The sequence below is a fragment of the Ornithorhynchus anatinus genome, chromosome X2 (assembly GCF_004115215.2).
Source record: "Ornithorhynchus anatinus isolate Pmale09 chromosome X2, mOrnAna1.pri.v4, whole genome shotgun sequence".
Taxonomy (NCBI): domain Eukaryota; kingdom Metazoa; phylum Chordata; class Mammalia; order Monotremata; family Ornithorhynchidae; genus Ornithorhynchus; species Ornithorhynchus anatinus.
In genome coordinates, this window is record NC_041750.1 from 19,837,204 (window position 1) to 19,856,652 (window position 19,449).

A 19,449-nucleotide genomic window follows, 5' to 3' on the forward strand; every position below is an offset into this window, starting at 1 on the left:
CAACAAAAAAAGTTAAACATCCCACACGCCCTGCTCACACAGAGCGAGCAGAATTTCCCCAGCCCTTCCTGAAGAGTCACACTGCTGCTGCCTATACTGGCCCGCAGGAATTGTCCCTGGAGATCCTGAATGGAATGGAGCCGGGCACTAGCAAGCCAAGGACTCCTTCAAATCTTTGTTAGGAATAGCCATTCCCCTGAAATTTATCTTTTGTACAAATGTTTTCTCTAGATTCTAACGCTCTAAGATGTGGGGGGTTTATTTCTTAAAATGAATTCTAGGCGTTTTTCCGTAGAACTGGATCTAAATTCCAAACCATAAAAATGTGCTGATTTCCAAAGGCCCTCCGGGAAAGGAATTTGCAATTTCAGAGGCTCCAGGAGCTTCTGAGGGGCAGACTTAACACGAAATCACTCAGGGACCAGAGACAGGAAGGTTAATGGGTTTATTTTGGCAGGTGGGGAGGAATTGGGGTGGGGGTGGGCGGTGGGGGTCGGGGTGGGCGGCAGGAGGATGAGCGGAAAAAGCTGGAGACTCCAGCAGAGTGAGAGATTCCCCTTGGAGCTGGAAACACTCGGAGGAGGGGGAGGAGGAGGGGGAGGAGGAGGAGAAAAGGCTGGCACCAGACTAGTTGCGTGGAGTTAACCTTCCTAGAATCCCTAAATTGTAGAATCCTAGTTTAGGAAAGAGTCCAGGAAAAGGAAGGACTGTGTTTTTTAACAGGAGACTGTGTTTTTTAAACAGGATTTTACTTGGTCTTCAAAACAAACGCAGTAGGAGGTAAGCATATGGAAGTTCTTCCCACGGAAAGCTGTGCAGCCAGGAATATGAGCAGTTTCAAGAGGAGTTTGGGTAACTTCACGGACAAGCTATCTATAAAGAGAAGCAGCGTGGCTCAGTGGAAAGAGCCCGGGCTTGGGAGTCAGAGGTCATGGGTTCGAATCCCAGCTCTGCCACTTAGCTGTGTGACTGTGGGCAAGTCACTTCACTTGTCTGTGCCTCAGTGACCTCATCTGTAAAATGGGGATTAACTGTGAGCCTTACATGGATAACCTGATTACCCTGTATCTACCCCAGCGCTTAGAAACAGTGCTCTGCACATAGAAAGCGCTTAACAAATACCAACATTATGATTATTATAAAGAGCCTCAAGAGGGAAAGTCAGAGAGGTAGAGAGACGATGTTCAGGATGTTAGATAGTTCGACCATCAACATAAGAATGGACGACTAGGAGAGCAACTGGCTCCTTCCTCTGTCTCTGACTAATCGATCCATCAATCAATGGTATTTATTCAGCGCCTACTGTGTACAGAGCATTGTAGTACAGTGCCAGCGCTTAGAACAGTGCTTGGCATATAGTAAGCGCTTAACAAATACCATCATGATTATTAGTAAGCACTTGAGAAAGTACAATAGGGTAAACAGACATGATTCTGGCCCCGGAGGAGCTGATTATCTAGCAGAGGGGATAGGCATTACAATGCATTACAGGAAGGACAAGCAACAACGTTTAAAGATAAAACTGGAAGTGCTGTTGCGGGGAAAGGTGAGCATCTGAATGCTTAAGGGGGACAGACCTAAGTACTGTAAGTGAAGAAGGAGGCAGGGATAATAGGTGGGAGAATGAGAGATTAGTCAAGGAAGGCCTCCTGGAGGAGTTGTAATTTTGATGGGGCTCTGACGATGGGAGATGGGGAGAGTGGTGGTCTGTTGGACGTGAAGGGGGAGGGAGTTCCAGGCAGCAGAGAGCTCACAACAAGAGAGGTGAGAGCGAGGCACAGGGAGTAGGCTGGTGTCAGATGAGCAAAACGTGCAACACAGACAGCACCTTGATCCCCATCCACAACCGGGGAAGACCCCCCGCAACACGACACGCCTGGCCCCCGCATCCTGAGACTGAGGGGAAAGAGGTGAAGCTAGCCCTGATGATCTTTCCCTTAAGGCCTGAGCTCCCCAGAGCAGGAGGTGAGTTGAGGCCGAGGGGGCAGAGAGTGGAGGAGAGGTGGGGGATGGGAGCAAAACAGGAGGATTGAGGGTCAGGTGATGGGGTCCTGAGACATTGGCCGATGACCTCCTTGGCTGTCACCACCCCCTTCATCAACCTGCAGATCCTGCCCCCTCCTTGCCCCCAGCCCCACTCCCCACCATATCCAACAACAATACAAATAAATAAATTACAGATATCATCAATAACATGACAACCCATATTCGGTGACCCAAGCCAACAGGGGTTATAGTCTTATATTGCCTAGTCCCAGTGCTATTTACAACAACATTTTGTTCATGTTCACCTCTACCTTTACTTTTAATCCAATACTTTAACTTTGTTTTTATAGAAATAGCTATATCTGGGTGACAGATATTGGGGAAATCCAGGACCTCATGTACAACATCACTAAACTGACTTGCAGTACCTTTCTGGGGGTAGGTTTTCAATCAATCAGTGGTACGTGGTGCTGTGGTCAGTGTTAGAGCTGCATATTAAGGACCAGGCATACCCTCCCTTCCCCTCTTAGGGTCATACCTGGAGAGTTTCCAGTACTCTACTGGTCTCAATTACAGGAGGGAGAGTCAAGCAGAGGCATACCCATTCCATTCCTAGCTTGGCCAGTGGCTAGTGAGCAGAAGGCAATCTGCTACATGTCAAAACTCCCCTGTGCTGGGCAGCAGCAGTGTGGGAGAGAGTCGAGGGCGGAGACTCAAGTTTACTGTGCAGAAGGAGGCGATGGTAAACCACTTCCATATTTTTAGCAAGAAAACTCTATGGATAAACTACCAGAATGATCACAGATGGAGGAGGGCATTATGGGAGAGATGGATCCATGGTGTCGCTTTGGGTCGGAGATGACTCGACAGCATGACAAGATATACCCTCCCCCTCCACGGTGCTTGCGATATGATAGAGACAGACTTTCTCTTTTTGAGGATAGGAAGTGATTTCACAAACCAGCTACAAAACTATCTGATTTTTTTTAATGGTATTTGCTAAGCGCTTACTATGATCCAGGCATTGTAGAAACAAGTTAATCAGGTTGGACACAGTCCATGTCCCTCGTGGGGCTCACAGTCTTAATCCCCATTTTACAGATAACTGAGGCACAGCAAAGTGACTTCCCCAAGGTCACACAGCAGACAAGTGGCCCTCTGACTCCCAGACCCATGCTCTTTCCACTAGACCATCCTGCTTCTCAGCTGCCTCTGGTTTAGGAGGATGAACTTGCCTTTTTCAGCAGCATCGTGTAGTGGATAGAGCACGGGCCTGGGAGTCAGAAGGTGAGTAATCCTGGCTCCACCACTTGTCTGCTTGTGACCATGGGCAAATCACTTCACTTCTCTGGGCCTCATTTACCTCATCTGTAAATGGGATTGAGACTGTGAGCCCCACGTGGGACAGAGACTGTGTCCAACCCAAGTTGCTTGTTTCCACCCCATCGCTTAGTACAGTGCCTGGCACATAGTAAGCACGTAACAGATGCCATCATCATCATCATTATTATTATTTTAACCTAAAAGTTCCAGCTTCGGCCTTCCCTCTGAACAGGTAGGGATTTACCAAGCCTTTGGCATCCAAACACCAGGTGTCAGGCGGTAGTCCCCCTCCTGGGTCAGAACTGGTCCCGGGTTCTGGGAGGTACTAGGTTCCTCCAGATCCCTTGAACCTCCCCAAGACTGCCAGAACACTGGAGGGGTATGGATATGCCCCTCATTCCCCAAGACTGGCTTCAAGTGAAATATGTGAACGAGCTATTGCTTCAGAGCACTCTGTGCTGGGAAAAGCCACACAGAACCTAATAAAAATGACAACCACTTGGCCCTTCCCAAAAACGGTGCACACATGGTTTCTCTCAAAGGTGAATGCCCTTCTCAAAGATGGTGGCTGCAGAGCCTCTCTCAAAGATGACCGCACAACTGCCCTTCTCAAAGATGGAGGTGGAAAGGTCGTGATTCATTAGCGGGGCATACTGCCCCTGGGCACTCAGTCAAGGAGCAACTCTGGTGCTTGTACAGTCAGAGGAGCACCAGCGATGCCACAACAGGAGTGGTAGTGGAGAAACGCTCTTCCACAAAATGGCGCATACTCTTATCATGTAAGGTTGTGCATGCGCCCAGAGTGACGTAGTGGTGTCCATTGGCCCCAGCTCGGGGTCTGAAGCCAGTCTGCTCCTGCCCCAGCGGCAGGCCAGACTAAACTAGTCTCACATTTGAACCCTGTACCATGCCTCTCACTGGGCTCCCATCCCCTGGGAGCTCAAACTGACCAGCAATCTCAGGGGAGGATTTGTCTGAACAATCATTTTCAGGTAGCTGAGTGTCAGCTAGCCAGTGAGATGGTCACTGAGGGGCTTGGATGACTTGTAAGATGGCCTGTGAGGGGGCTGGAGTGGTGACTGACGGGGGCTGGGCAGTCACCAGACAGAGGCCGATCACTTCCTTTTCTTTGAACATCCTTTTATGGCTCAAGTTCAGCACAGTTGACAACGCACAGCAGCACTCGATCGCTCGCAACCGCAGATCCAGCCGGAGCCCAACTGGAGGAGCAAACAAGGTTGACTCACCTCTAGCAACAATCCCCCTTCCGGCAGGGCAGACTCACTGGATAGATGATGTCCTTTGATCGGGTCATCTGGCTTCCTCCAATGCTTCTCCGGGATAGCTGGCAGACAAGGATGGCGACAATGAATTAACCACAGGAATGACGACTCTTTCGATTCCTCTGAATGTCACACAACACGTGGGGAAAAATTGCATCTTTTTCAGTTCCAAATGAGTCCTTCAGCTTTCCCGATGTTGGAGACTGCTTTTACTGGATTATCATGATCATTATGGCATTCGTTAAGTGCTTATTATGTGTCGAGCACTGTTCTATGCGCTGGGGTAGATTCAAGTTAGTCAGGTTGGACAAAGCCCCTGTCCCACATGGGGCTCGTGATCTAAGTAGGAGGGAGAACTGGTATTGACTCCCCATTTTACAGTTGAGGAAACTGAGGCACAGAGAAGCTAAGTGACTTGCACAAAGTCACACAGCAGGCAAGTGGTGGAGCCGGGATGAAAATCCAGCTCCTCTGATGCCCAGACCCAGATTCTTTTGTGCTAGACCACGCTGCTTCTTCTGGCTGTTTTTCCAGTACTTCTTTCCGTGTTAAAATGTGATGGGCAAGCAGTAGAAGCGTAAAAAAGCCAAAGGTAAGAGATCCCTTTGCAAGCTGAATCAATCCGTGACCAGCAAGCCTGACACCCACAGCCAGGAGGCGCCTGGAAAACCCAACCCTTGGGCGCATCTGACTCACTTAGAAACACTGCGTCGGCTCAGACCTCTAGTGTGACTTCCCCAGGATGTCACAGCAGACCATTGTCTAGACTGTCGCCAGCTGCCTAGGGAATAACTTAAACATTCTATTTCTCTCTATAAAAACAAGTCCCGCTATCACCCTAAAACAGTTTCTTTTTTGTCTGGGCCGGGGTGGGGGTGGGCGGGGGGTTGTCATTCAGGACCACAGGAGGTCGAACACACTTCCTGCAGTTCTCAGCATCTCAGTGATCTGGCTGGTGGCTGGGGAGAGAATAGGGTGCCCAAGGGGCCCACAAGAGGAAGGTGTGCTATCCAATACAGGAAACCCCAGCACCCACAGAACCAGTTTTCTTAGAGAAGAGGGAAAGCCCCCACCATAACGCTTCTCCATCTTACAAAAAACATTTGTCTGCCACTCGTCAGAAATTACGCCAAGTAGTGCACCGAGCCTAGTCCCTCTGAGAGAAACTGGAAAACAGGTTCAATTGGTTGTGGGCATTGGCTTCTCATCATCACCACCGTCAATATTCACCGAGTGCCTATTTGGGCAGAGCACGGTACTAAAGGAAATCGATGTCGGAATGGAAGAGGAGGAAAAGTGGGCAAGGGATTGTACTGGTTCTGGCAAGCAAAACCTGCTGGGTAACTGAATCTGTCTGGGAGGAGTCAAGAGAGGAAGTTGCAAGAAGCCACAGAGTGTATCTCACTCCAAGAGCAAGTGGGTGGGTCAGCAAGCAGTAGTAACATAGGCACTGTTGTGCCCCTTGGGAAACATCCGGGGCCCGCTTCCATTTTGGTTTAATAAGGGCCATGGCTAGAATATACTGGGTGCGGGAGGTCGAATCTTATGAAACCCAAAGTCAAGTTCTCTGGCCTCCAGAGGAGGCACAGATAGAAAATCAATCAATCAACCAATAGTATTTATTGAACACTTACTGTGTGTGGAACACTGGACTCAGTGCTTGGGAGAGTACAGAACACCAGAGTTACCCACAAGGAACTTACAACCTACAAAAATCATCTTTGCCATCTCATCAGGATTGTTGGAAAAGGCTTGCACATAGGTGTGTGAGCACAGACATGGAGGCTGGGATTCTAGACCTACCTCTGCCTCTGACTTATTGGGGGACCTTGGGTAAGTCGCAGTCTCTCAGCGCCTCTTCTTTTCTCATCTGTAAAATGGGGATAATATTCTCTGCCTCTCCTCATCTTCCAGGGATTTTTTTGAATGCATTCACACTTGTGTACACACACAAGCACCCAAACAAGGATACACATAGGCAAACATGAATGTACGCCTATGGGCATGCATAGAAGACTGTCCTGAAACACAAACGTGTACAAACATACACATATGCACAATATACCTGTGCACAGCATTCGAACACTACTCTCCATATACACTCACTCCCTGGGAGAACTCATTCGCTCCCATGGCTTCAACTACCACCTCTATGTGGATGATACCCAAACCTACATCTCCAGCCCTGATCTCTCTCCCTCTCTGTAGTTTCACGTTTCCTCTTGCCTTCAAGTCATCTCTACTTGGATGTCCTCCCATCATCTCAAGCTTAACATGTCCAAAATGTAACTCCTTATCTTTCCACCCAAACCCTGTCCTCCCCTGGCTTTCCCATCGCTATAGATGGCACCACCATCCTTCCTGTCTCACAAGCCCATAACCTTGGCATTATCCTTGACTCCTCTCACTCATTCAACCCACATATTGGATCCATCACTAAATCCTGTCCGTCCCACCTTCACAACATCACTAGAACCTACCTTTCCTCTCCATCCAAATTGCTACCACGTTAATACGGTCATTCATCCTATCCCACCTGGATCACTGCATTGGCCTCCTTGCTGACCTCCCAGCCTCCTGTCTCTCCCCACTCCAGTCCATAATTCACTCTGCTGCCTGCATCATTTTTCTACAGAAATATTCCAGACACATCACCTTCCTCCTCAAAAAACTCCAGTGGTTGCCCATCCACCTCTGCATCAAACAAAAACTCCTCACCATTGGCTTTGAAGCACTCTATCACCTTGCCCCCGCCTTCCTCACCTCACTACTCTCCTACAATCTACCTGCACACTTCACTCCTCTAATGCCAACTTCTCACTGTGCCTCGACCTCTCCTATCTCACAGCCGACCCCTAGCCCATGTTCTGCCTCTGGCTTGGAACGCCCTCCCTCCTCAAATCCGACAGACAATTACTCTCCTCCCCGCTTCAAAGGCTTATTGAAGGCACATTTCCTCCAAGAGGACTTCCCAGATTAAGCCTCTCTTTGCTCTTATCCCACTCTCTTCTGCATAGCCCAGGCTTGCTCCCTTTGTTCTTCCCCCCTCCCAGCCCCACAGCACTTGCGTACATATCTGTAATTATTACATATGTATACACATGTATACATATGTACATGCATACATATGTATATGTATACATATGTATATGTACATATATACATATATGTATATGTATGTATGTATATGTATATGCATATGCATACACATGTACATATGTACATATACATATGTATACATATGTATACATATGTATATGTATATGTATATGTATACATACATATGTATACATTATTACATATCTGTAATTATTACAATCGATGCCTAGAATTCCTTAACTCCCATTCTCTCCTAGACCCCCTCCAATCTGGCTTCCGTCCCCTCCACTCTACCGAGACTGCTCTCTCTAAGGTCACCCATGACCTCCTTCTTGCCAAATCCAATGGCTCCTACTCCATTCTGATCCTCCTTGACCTCTCTGCTGCCTTTGACACTGTCGACCATCCCCTCCTCCTCCATACCTTATCTCACCTTGGCTTCACGGACTCTGTCCTCTCCTGGTTTTCCTCTTAACTCTATGGCCGATCATTCTCGGTCTCCTACGCTGGAGCCTCCTCCCCCTCCCATCCTTTAACTGTTGGAGTTCCTCAAGGGTCAGTTCTTGGCCCTCTTCTGTTCTCCATTTACACTCACTCCCTCGGTGAACTCATTCGCTCTCACGGCTTTGACTACCATCTCTACGCAGATGACACGCAGATCTACATCTCCGCCCCTGTCCTCTCCCCCTCCCTTCGGGCTCGCATCTCCTCCTGCCTCCGGGACGTCTCCACCTGGATGTCGGCCCGCCACCTAAAACTCAACATGAGCAAGACTGAGCTCCTCATCTTCCCTCCCAAGCCTGGTCCGCTCCCAGACTTCTCCATCACCGTGGATGGCACGACCGTCCTTCCCGTCCCGCAGGCCCGCAATCTCGGTGTCATCCTTGACTCGTCCCTCTCGTTCACCCCACACATCCTATCCGTTACCAAGACCTGCCGGTTTCACCTCTACAATATCGCCAAGATCCGCCCTTTCCTCTCCACCCAAACGGCTACCTTACTATTACGGGCTCTCGTTATATCCCGGCTAGACTACTGTGTCAGCCTTCTCTCTGACCTCCCTTCCTCCTCTCTCGCCCCGCTCCGGTCTATTCTTCACTCCGCTGCCCGGCTCATCTTCCTGCAGAAACGATCTGGGCATGTCACTCCCCTTCTTAAACAACTCCAGTGGTTGCCTATCGACCTCCGCTCCAAACAAAAACTCCTCACTCTAGGCTTCAAGGCTCTCCATCACCTTGCCCCTTCCTACCTCTCCTCCCTTCTCTCTTTCTACCGCCCACCCCGCACGCTCCGCTCCTCTGCCGCCCACCTCCTCGCCGTCCCTCGGTCTCGCCTATCCCGCCGTCGACCCCTGGGTCACGTCCTCCCGCGGTCCTGGAACGCCCTCCCTCCTCACCTCCGCCAAACTGATTCTCTTTCCCTCTTCAAAACCTTACTTAAAAATCACCTCCTCCAAGAGGCCTTCCCAGACTGAGCTCCTCTTCCCCCTCTACTCCCTCTGCCATGCCCCCTTTACCTCTCCGCAGCTAAAGCCTCATTTTCCCCTTTTCCCTCTGCTCCTCCACCTCTCCCTTCCCATCCCCACAGCACTGTACTCGTCCGCTCAACTGTATATATTTTCGTTACCCTATTTATTTTGTTAATGAATTGTACATCGCCTTGATTCTATTTAGTTGCCATTGTTTTTACGAGATGTTCTTCCCCTTGACGCTGTTTAGTGCCATTGTTCTTGTCTGTCCGTCTCCCCCGATTAGACTGTAAGCCCGTCAAACGGCAGGGACTGTCTCTATCTGTTGCCGACTTGTTCATCCCAAGCGCTTAGTACAGTGCTCTGCACATAGTAAGCACTCAATAAATACTATTGAATGAATGAATGAATAATTAATTTATTTGTATTGATGTCTGTCTGCCCCCCACCCTGCCCCAGACTGTAAGCTCATTTTGGTCAGGGAATGTGTCTATTGTTGTACTGTAGTCTCCCAAGCACTTAGTGCAGTCCTTTGCACACAGTAAGTGCTCAATAAATACCACTGAATGAATGAACGATAACGCCAAGTTTACAGGCTTGTGAGACTGGAAGGATCGTAGTAATGTCTACAGTGATGGGAAAATCAGGAGAAGGACGGGGTTTGGGTGGGAAGATGAGGGGTTCTGCTTTGAGATGTCAGTAGGATTTCCACGTAGAGATGTCCTGAAGGCAGGAGGAAATGTGAAACTGCAAAGAAGGAGAGAAATCAGGGCTGGAGATGAAGATTTGGGAAACATCTGCATAGAGGTGGGAGTTGAAGCCATGGGAGCGAATGAGTTCTCCAAGGAAATGGGTGTATATGGAAAACAGAAGGGAATCCTGAACTGAACCTTGAGGGACTCCCACAGTTAGGGGGTGGGAGGCGGAGGAGGAGCCCACAAAAGAGATTGAGAAAGAGAGGCCAGGGAGATAGGAGGAGTACCGGGAGAGGACAGTGTCACTGAAGTCAAGGTTGGATAATGTTTCCAGGAGAAGGAGGTGGTCCCTGGTGTTGAAGGCAACTGAGAGGTCGGGGAGGATTAGGATGGAGTAGAGGCTGTTGGATTTGGCAAGGAGATCATTGGTGACCTTTAAGGGGGCGGTTTCTGTGGAGTGAAGGGGACAGAAGCCAGATTGGAGGGGGTCGAGGAGAGAATTGAAGGAGAGGAACTGGAGACAGCGGGTGTAGACAACTCACTCAAGGAGTTTGGAGATGAATGGTAGGAGGGAGATGGGGTGACAACTGGAGGGAGCCACGGGGTTTTTTAGGATAGGGGAAACTTAAGCATGTCTGAAAGCACTGGGGAAGAAAACAGTGGAGAGCAAATATGTGAAGATGGTGGTTAGGGAGGGAAGAAGGGAGAGGGCAAGTGCTTTGATAAGGTGGCAAAGGGATGGGGTCAGAGGTGCAGGTGGAGGGGGTGGATTTTGAAAGAAAGCAGAACTCCTCTTGGGATACTGCTGGGAAAGATGGGAGAGTTGAAGAAGGGGCTCTTTTCCCCAGTGAGGTGGGGTGAGTGAAAATAGGTGAAGCACCCTCAAGAAGCAGCATGGCCTAGTGGAAAGAGCATGGGCCTGGGAGTCAGAGGACCCGAGTTCTAAATCCAGCTGCACCACCACTTACCTGCTGTGTGACCTTGGGTAAGTCACTTAACTTCTCTGTGCAAAATGGGGATTCAATACCTATGCTCCCACCATGTGAGCCCTATGGGTGACCTGATTTATCTTGTATCTACCCCAGCATTTACTACAGTGCTTGGCACATAGTAAGTGCTAGTAAATACTATTACTATTATTATTAGGAGAGAGACACCCAAGGGAGACAGTATAAATATGACTGAATGAAGAAATCCAGGTTTCTGGTGATTCATTCATTCACTCAATCATATTTATTGAGTGCTTACTGTGTGCAGGACACTGTACTAACTGCTTAGGAGAGTACAATACAACAATAAACAGATACATTTGCATTTCCTACCCACAACGAACTTACAGTCTAGAGGGAAGGAATGGTGATGGTGAGGAGGAGGTAGAGGTGAGGCTGGAAAAGGAGGAAGGGGAGGAGGAGGAGTTGGGGCGAGGAGTGACTGGATAAGAAAGAGATCCAGGGTGAAGGAGAGTTTGCCCAAGGGACTTCCACAGGCTGTATTTAGACGGCAGAACCTTGCTTGACCAGAATAAAGGCTGTTGAGGACCTGGCTGCTGGAAAAGAAAGCGTTCTCTCAGGGAACAAAGATTTCTCCTCTTGGCCCAGAGGAATCCTTTGCGTGAGGAAAGACCCAGTTGAGTGTCACGCACTCTAAATTTAGAACTTCACTCAAAGTTTTCTGGATTCAAGCTTAGTATACAGATGGCAAAAATGATTTCCTGGTTCAAATAAAACAACAAGGGCAGTCAGTCCCTCGGTGTTTCCTGAGCTCTTAGCCCACACACAAGAGAGCAGACTCGCAGCATTGAAGGACGGGGGCCATATGTGGTGCTTGCACTAAGAAGCTAACGTTTGTCTTTTGCGATAGTTCTGTACCATGATAATAATAATAATAACAACAACAAAAATTTTGGTATTTGTTATGCACTTACTATGTGCCAAGAACTATGCTCGGGTAAATATAATACAACCAGATCAGACATGGCCTCCATCCATAAAGGGCTCACGGTCTAAGGGGAGAGGGAGACAGTTATTGAATACCCATTTTAGAGGTGAAGAAACTGAGATCCAGAGAAGTTAAGTGACTTGCCCAAGGTCACAAAGCAGGCATATTGTAGAGTTGGGATTAGAACCCAGAGCCGCCCCCCTGCCCTCTCCGCCCCACCAAAAGCACCCACTCCCAATAACAGCCAAGAACTCAAGAAATACCACGGCTGTTGCTGCTGTTGTTGCTGCTGCATGGCTAGCGCTTTATGAGAAGGGCAAGTCGGGGACTGGGATTTTAGAGGGGTCCACCTGCTCAGCCACTGCTGCTGCAGGGTCCCAGCAGGAGCCTCTGGAAGGCGTGGATGTTGTAATATTACCAGCTTCTTTTTTTTTTTTCAGGTCCATTTAATGCCCTTGAAGTACAACAACAAATGAATCAGTTTCCTCAACTGGAATTGGTGCCAATTCCAGTTAATCGGTGGAAGGGGGCCTCACAGATTCCAAAGGAGAACACCTATTAAGGGAAATGAGCAAATATAAGGAAGAGGCCAAACCGTCTCTCTAAAGAGACGGGATTAGGTTACAAGAGTTTGGAGTTCACACAGCTTCGGTCCCCAACTCATGGGCTCATCTATAAACCTTCAGGTGCAACCAAACCTCGGCCCCAGGGAATCACCTGAGAGCCGCTACCGGCGCCTGTAACTTCCTACTAACTCTCATCAGTTTCGTTCTTCAAAACTCAGGGCAATCCCGGAACTGAAGGATTGGGCATCAAAAGCAGTTTGACTTGGCAGCCCACTGAGGGCTACAGACTGGAGGGCTCTGGAAGCAGAATTACCCTTGGATTTCATTTGATTTTAATTTCTCCTTAGGGAATTGGGAGTATTCTGTTCAGTCTGCTTCGGTTCCAGAGGGAAGCTGGGAGCTTTGGGGTTTTCTAGAACATGGGCCGATACATATATGAAACAGAATTATATCTGCTTTACCCACCAAAGAGCCTAGAGTACATTCTTCAATTCAGTGAGAAAGGACTCAGAAAGAAGGCTCTGATGTGGAGACTTCTGACCTTCCTATGTCTGGAACATTTGTACCTCATAAAGGGGACTGAAAGGACCAGGTGACTTTGTATGCTCTGTAACGTTTTCTGCTTTACTCAGAAGCACTCCATAAATACCACTGATTGAGTGACTGATTCAGAAAAGAGTCTATCCTAAGGCAGGTTAATTTCTGAAAGAACCCAAATGGCCCTGGATTAAAGGGAGGATAAGTACCTTGAAACACAATGCTTGGGTCTGGGGTGGGGGCCGAGGAATTAGTTGATTGAATCTGATCAATTTAGACAGCCTATCAGATATCATCTGAAAACCAGAAATCATCTCAGCGCTCTACTTTAACTTGCCTGTGTCTGTCCAACATGAGGAATCCATTCTCTTGGCAAAAAAGCATGAGTGACATATATTAAGATGACATACCCACAAAAAAGAAATCTCGAGATTCCCAAGACTATTATCTCATGGCATTGAGTATGACATTAATAAATATTTACACACTTCTGAACAATAGTTAGAGGAGGGTTGCATTCTCAAATGCCACAGCTAAGACTTCACATACAATAACTGTTTTGGAAAAGAAATTAACATCAACAATATGTGTTCTCAAGCTGCTTAATGTACAGAAGTCTATCCAAGGAACAAATGAAATTATCCTAGCAATAATACAAAAGTTTGTGGTTTCTGCCGTTTGTTTCCTCTTGTGTAATACTTTGAAAGGGGTCCCTGCTTTGAACTCTCCTCAATTCTGCAGGATGTTTAAGGTAGATAGCCTAACTGGCTTTTTTTTCCCCCTGTTAAAATCGACTCAGCTTGCCCTCTCATTTTCTCGAGAGTTTAGAGTTCATGCTTTTCTCATGTCTGTGGGGCATCAAAGAGGGCAGCCATCTTTTGACACTGCTGCATTCTCCTCCAGGCACTTTTACAGCATGCTCTTTCCTGACAGCTTTGCGTGATTAGAGCTCACAGATATCTTCACTGCATGTGGGCGGGAGCCGGGCTCTGGGCCACGCTCTCAGCCCCAACTCCACCCTTCGCTTCCCTCTCTTCATCTGTGAAATTCCTTTAGCAAGAAGCACCAGAGGGCGAACAGGCCTTTTGGAAGCAGCAGACAGGCTGACTGACCAAAGCCTCTCTGTCACGCAATCTAACCAGCTGTCAATCTTTCCCTGCCTCTGACAGAGCCCTGGCACACATTCAAACCATTGCGTGCAAGGAGACAGGCCACAATACCCTGTGAAGTATTTCATAACAACAACAGCTGTTAAATATTGATGACTCCTGGCAAGCTCTGAATGCTTTTCGTGAAGGTTAAGCCTTAGTGTAATGGAACCTAATTCTTCATTATATATTGTATTAGATATCTGGAACTTGCTTTTTTAGGCAATGTGGCTTAACAGGAAAAAAATCAGAAAATAACTCTTAGTTGTTTGTTGAAAGGAGGAGAAATGGGTTGGCAGATTAAAAAGGTGGAAAAGCTTTAAAACCCAAAAGGAAAAACAGAACAGAGAGGACAATGAAAGTGTGTTAATCCTACTTTTCAAAAAGGCCAGTGTTTGAGAGGCCGAATAAGTCCAGAGCACAGTTTACTTTGTTCTTTACTGTGGGGGGTGGGGGTGGGGGTGAGGGATGAGAAGAGGCAGCAAAATTGGTGTTAAGGGAATCTGGTTTGACCAGCAAATGCAGGTTGTAGTGTACTCTCCCAAGCACTTAGCATAGCGCTCTGCACACAGTAGGTGCTCAATAAAAGCCACTGATTGATTGGAGGCAGATCCAAAGTGAACAGCTTCCTCTTATTGAAGAAGCTGACACTTGGCAAGGCTTGCCAAGCTTGCCAAGCTTGCAAGGCAATCCAGGTCAAAGGTCAGGCCCTCTCTCTTTTGTTAACCAGAATTCCTGGAACAGAAATTAAGAAAGAGGAGTTGATTCTGCTGGAAAAGAAACTTCAGAGGAACAGATTCCTTCTCTCATAGACTTGAGAAGCAGCATAGCCTAGTGGATAGAGCACGGGACTAGGAGTCAGAAGGACCTGGGTGCTAATCCCAATTCCACCACTTGTCTGCTCTGTGGCCTTGGGCAAGTCGCTTAACATCTCAGTTACTCAGTTACCTCAGCTGTAAAATGGGGATTAAGAGTGTGAACCCCACATGGGATAGGGACCGTGTCCAACCCTATTTGCTTGAATTTATTCAATAGTATTTATTGAGCGCTTACTATGTGCAGAGCACTGTAGTAAGCTCTTGTAATGTACAATTCGGCAAAAGATAATAATAATAATAATAATGATGTTGGTATTTGTTAAGTGCTTACTATGTGCAGAGCACTGTTCTAAGCGCTGGGGTGGATACAGGGTAATCAGGTCATCCCACGTGAGGCTCACAGTCTTAATCCCCATTTTACAGATGAGGTCACTGAGGCACAGAGAAGTGAAGTGACTTGCCCACAGTCACACAGCTGACAAGTGGCAGAGCTGGGATTCAAACTCATGACCTCTGACTCCCAAGCCCAGGCTCTTTCCACTGAGCCATGCTGCTTCTCTGCAGATAGAGACAATCCCTGCCCAATGATGGGCTCACGGGGAGACAGACAGCAGAGCAAAACAGAACGAAACAAAAACGAGACAACATTATCACGATAAATAGAATCAAGGGGATGTACACCTCATTAACAAAAATAAATAGGGTAATAAATAATATATACAAATGAGCACAGTATTGAGGGGAGGGGAAAAGGGGAGGGGGAGGAGCAGAGGATGGGATGGGGAGGGGAGGGGGAGCAGAGGGAAAGGGGGCTCAGCTGAGGGGAGGTGAAGGGGGAAGGGGGAAGAGCAGAGGGTGGAGGGGAAGCAGGGGGGAAAGGGGTAGCTCAGTCTGGGAAGGCCTCTTGGGAGGAGGTGAGCTCCCAGTAGGGCTTTGAAGAGGGGAAGAGAGTTAGTTTGGTGGAGGTGAGGAGGGAGGGCATTCCAGGACAGCGGTAGGACGTGGGCCAGAGGTCGACGGTGGGATGGACCTGAACGGGGGATGGTGAAGAGGTGGGGCGGCAGAGGAGCGGAGTGTACGGGGTGGGCAATAGAAAGAGAGAAGGGAGGTTTGCTTCGTGCGGAGGTTGATAGGCAACCATAGGAGGGTTTTAAGGAGGGGAGTGACATGCCCAGAGCATTTCTGTAGGAAGATGATCTGGGCAGGGGAATGAAGAATAGACTGGAGTCGGGAGAGACAGGAGGAAAGGAGATCAGAGTAACACAATAATCCAGTCGGGATATTATGAGAGCTTGTACCAGCACGATAGCCATGATAATAATAATAAAATTGGCATTTGTTAGGCGCTTACTATGTGCAGGACACTGTTCTAAGCACTGGGGGAGATACAGGGTCATCCGGTCGTCCCACGTGAGGCTCACAGTTAATCCCCATTTTACAGATGAGGCCCAGATAAGTTAAGTGACTTGCCCACAGTCACACAGCTGACAAGTGGCAGAGTCGGGAGTCGAACTCATGACCTCTGACTCCGAAGCCCAGGCTCTTTCCACTGAGCCACGCTGCTTCCCCAGCCGTATCCACCCCAGCGCTTAGAACAGTGCCTAACACATAGTAAGCTACTGTTATTATCATTATCTGTAGCCCTGTTTCCATCCATGCTGGGGGGAAAAAGGCTATCATTCTGTCACTTTACCAACAGGCCACCAGACGAGAGAATCCATCCATAATCAATCATATTTTCTGCACACTTAACTCTGTGCAGAGCACTGTACCAAGCGTTTAGGAAGTGCAGAGCAAACAGACATGATCTCTGCCCTCAAGGAGCTTATAATTTAGCGGGTTTACTGTGTGCACTCTCATCCTTGGACTTGGGGCCCCAGATCATCAACAGCTTTTCCCAAGTCATTCATTCATTCATTCAATAGTATTTATTGAGCGCTTACTATGTGCAGAGCACTGTACTAAGCGCTTGGGATGAACAAGTCGGCAACAGATAGAGACAGTCCCTGCCGTTTGACGGGCTTACAGTCTAATCGACGGGCTTACAGTCTAATCGACGGGCTTACAGTCTAATCGACCTCGCAGGACTCTCCCCTGAGCCTGAAGAAAGGAGTGTCTCCGAGTCATTCACGGCTGCAGGGAAGGGGGCACTGCAGGTTGCCCTCCCAGCCTGCCACTCTGGCCTGCCATTCTTCTCTTTCAAGCCATTGGCAGCAGGGACACTGCTGGGCCCCGACAGAGCAAAAGACCATTTGTGAGCCACAGGAGTAGCCTTGTGTCACGTTTCCACCTCCTAAGGACCCCTTTGGTCCTCCCACCACAAAGCCAACCTCAGGTGATTCCTGAAACCTAGAGAGCCACAGCAGAGCAGCTCAACTTAGGGGCCACCTTTGTTCTGAGGTCTAGGATCAGAAGAGCCTCCAGGGACACCGGGTTAATGGGCACTTGAAAAGATGTGGGGTGAGCCAATCACCAACTCAATCGATCAATCGATGGTATTTATTGAGTGCTTATTGTGTACTAAGTACACTACAAATCACTTGGGAGAGTATGGTGGAGTTAGTTCATTCATTCATTCGATATTTATTTACTGCGTGCAGAGCACTGTACTAAGCTTGTGGGAGAGTGCAATACAACAATAAACAGACACTCCCTGCCCACAACGAGTTTATAGTCTAGGGGGGGAGAGTTAGTAGATATGATCCCTGCCCTCGAGGAGCTTACAATGTAGAGACATTAAAATGGATTACAGGTAGAAGCGACTGAGCTAAAGATATGTACGTAAGTGCTGAGTGGCTAGGCAGTGGTGAGAACTCTAAGTGCTTAGAGGTAGGGACTCAAGTGCAAGTGTGATGCAGTAGGAGGGAAAAAAGGGATGGGGACACGAGAGATTAGTCAGGGAAGACCTTGAAAACTAAGGCTGGGGTTCGAATCTCTGTGGCCCCGCAGGATACTCCGCAGCATTCCCCACCCTCGCTAGTAATAATATTAATAGTAATAATAATAATAATGATAACAGTATTTGAGCTTGGGTGGCCCTCTGTAGCCCATGGTGCCATCCTCAGCCTCCACTTAACATGATCCAAGGGAGTGGGGCTATCAGTGGTTGAGCAGGGGTCACACCAGAGGTCACCAGGCGTCACTAGCCGTACAACCAGCTGACCCAGTGCTGGAGAGCCAATGAGCAGAAGGTCACGTAAGAAATACAAGCTTGTGAAATCCCCATTACTCTGTTAGAGCCACGGTTCCTCTAGTCCAGACTCTGTCTCAGACAGAGGAAACAGAGGAAACAGGATGCTTGGAGGAACACTACTCACTGTGCCTCACTCTCACCTTTGACCTCTTGTTCAGCCCTCCCTCCTGCCTGGAACTCTCTCTCCCTTCACATCCGGCAGATCACATCTCTCCCCATCTTCAAAGCCTTACTCAAATCACATCTGCTTCAGGAAATCTTCCTTGATAATCTCTCATAGCCCACCCTCTTTCCCTACTCTACTGAGTTACCTACCTAATTGAGTCCTCACCCCCTAAGCACTTAATGACTCAATCCACCCCTTCTCACCACAACAATTAAGTACATATCCCTCTATTCTGCCTCTTTCTGGATTGTAATTTATCTTACTATTCCCCACTATATTGTAAAGTTGTTGACGGCAGGTAGCCGGCCTACTAACTCTCTTGTACTCTCCCAAGAGTTTATCACTGTGCTCTGCACAAGAGTAAACACTCAATAAATATGATTGATTGATCAAAGCGGTATGATGGTTGCCCTTCTGCTAATTCGTTCTCATATTTAGGGATATTCCATCACAGTAGATGGTAAGCATCTCATGGGCAGGCAACATGACTTTCACTTGTCCTATATTTACCCCAATTACCTAGAACTTAGATGGTGAGCCCCTTGACAGCCAGGGACCCTGTGAAATTCTCACCCATGTACTCTCTTTCCCAGTGCTTAGCATAATGCTTTGCACACAGCAAGTAATACTATTATTGTTACTACTAGTCTAGTGCCTGGCACATAGTAAGTGCTAACAAACACCATTATTATTATCATTAGTAGTAGTATTACTAATAAAATAATAATGGTATTTGTTAAGCGCTATGTGTCAAGCACTGTTCTAAGCGTTGGGGTGAATACAAGATAATCAGATTGGAAACAGTCCCTGTCCCACATGGGGCTCACAGTCTAAGTAGGAGAGAGAACAGCTATTGAATTCTCATTTATTTTTATTTTTTGACTAGTACCTTGTTTGGCACAGAATAGCCACTCATTATCATCCTCATTATCCTCATCATCCGTATTTAATGAAAGCCTACCACGTGCACAGAATACAATAGAAATAAGACACTCCTAGTCCTTGAGAAATTACAATCCCATGGAGGAGATGAGAACACAAATCGCCACAATAAAACATGCCTGTACTCCCTCCCTCCCTCCCTATTAGATGGTGTAACTTAGTAACATGCCTATTCTGACTCCCTCTTAGACTGTGAGCCCATGTGAGACAAGGACAGTGTTCAATCTGTTTATATTGTATAAATCCCAGTGCTTACTCAGTGCTTTGGACGTAGTATATGCTCACTG

The 19,449-nt window shown here is 47.9% G+C and overlaps 1 protein-coding gene and 1 non-coding gene across 2 annotated transcripts in view; one reads left to right on the forward strand and one right to left on the reverse strand.

The window, feature by feature from the left end:
• Positions 1–19,449, reverse strand: part of AHRR (aryl-hydrocarbon receptor repressor) — a 127,417-nt gene that overhangs the window by 39,310 nt on the left and 68,658 nt on the right. The window contains 1 exon segment of the mRNA XM_029053542.1: positions 4,557–4,654. Within this exon segment, the coding sequence (XP_028909375.1) occupies positions 4,557–4,654 (98 nt within the window).
• Positions 2,507–2,644, forward strand: LOC114807496. Its single transcript, XR_003755557.1, has one exon. It is a non-coding gene; the product is annotated as a small nucleolar RNA SNORA7 (small nucleolar RNA).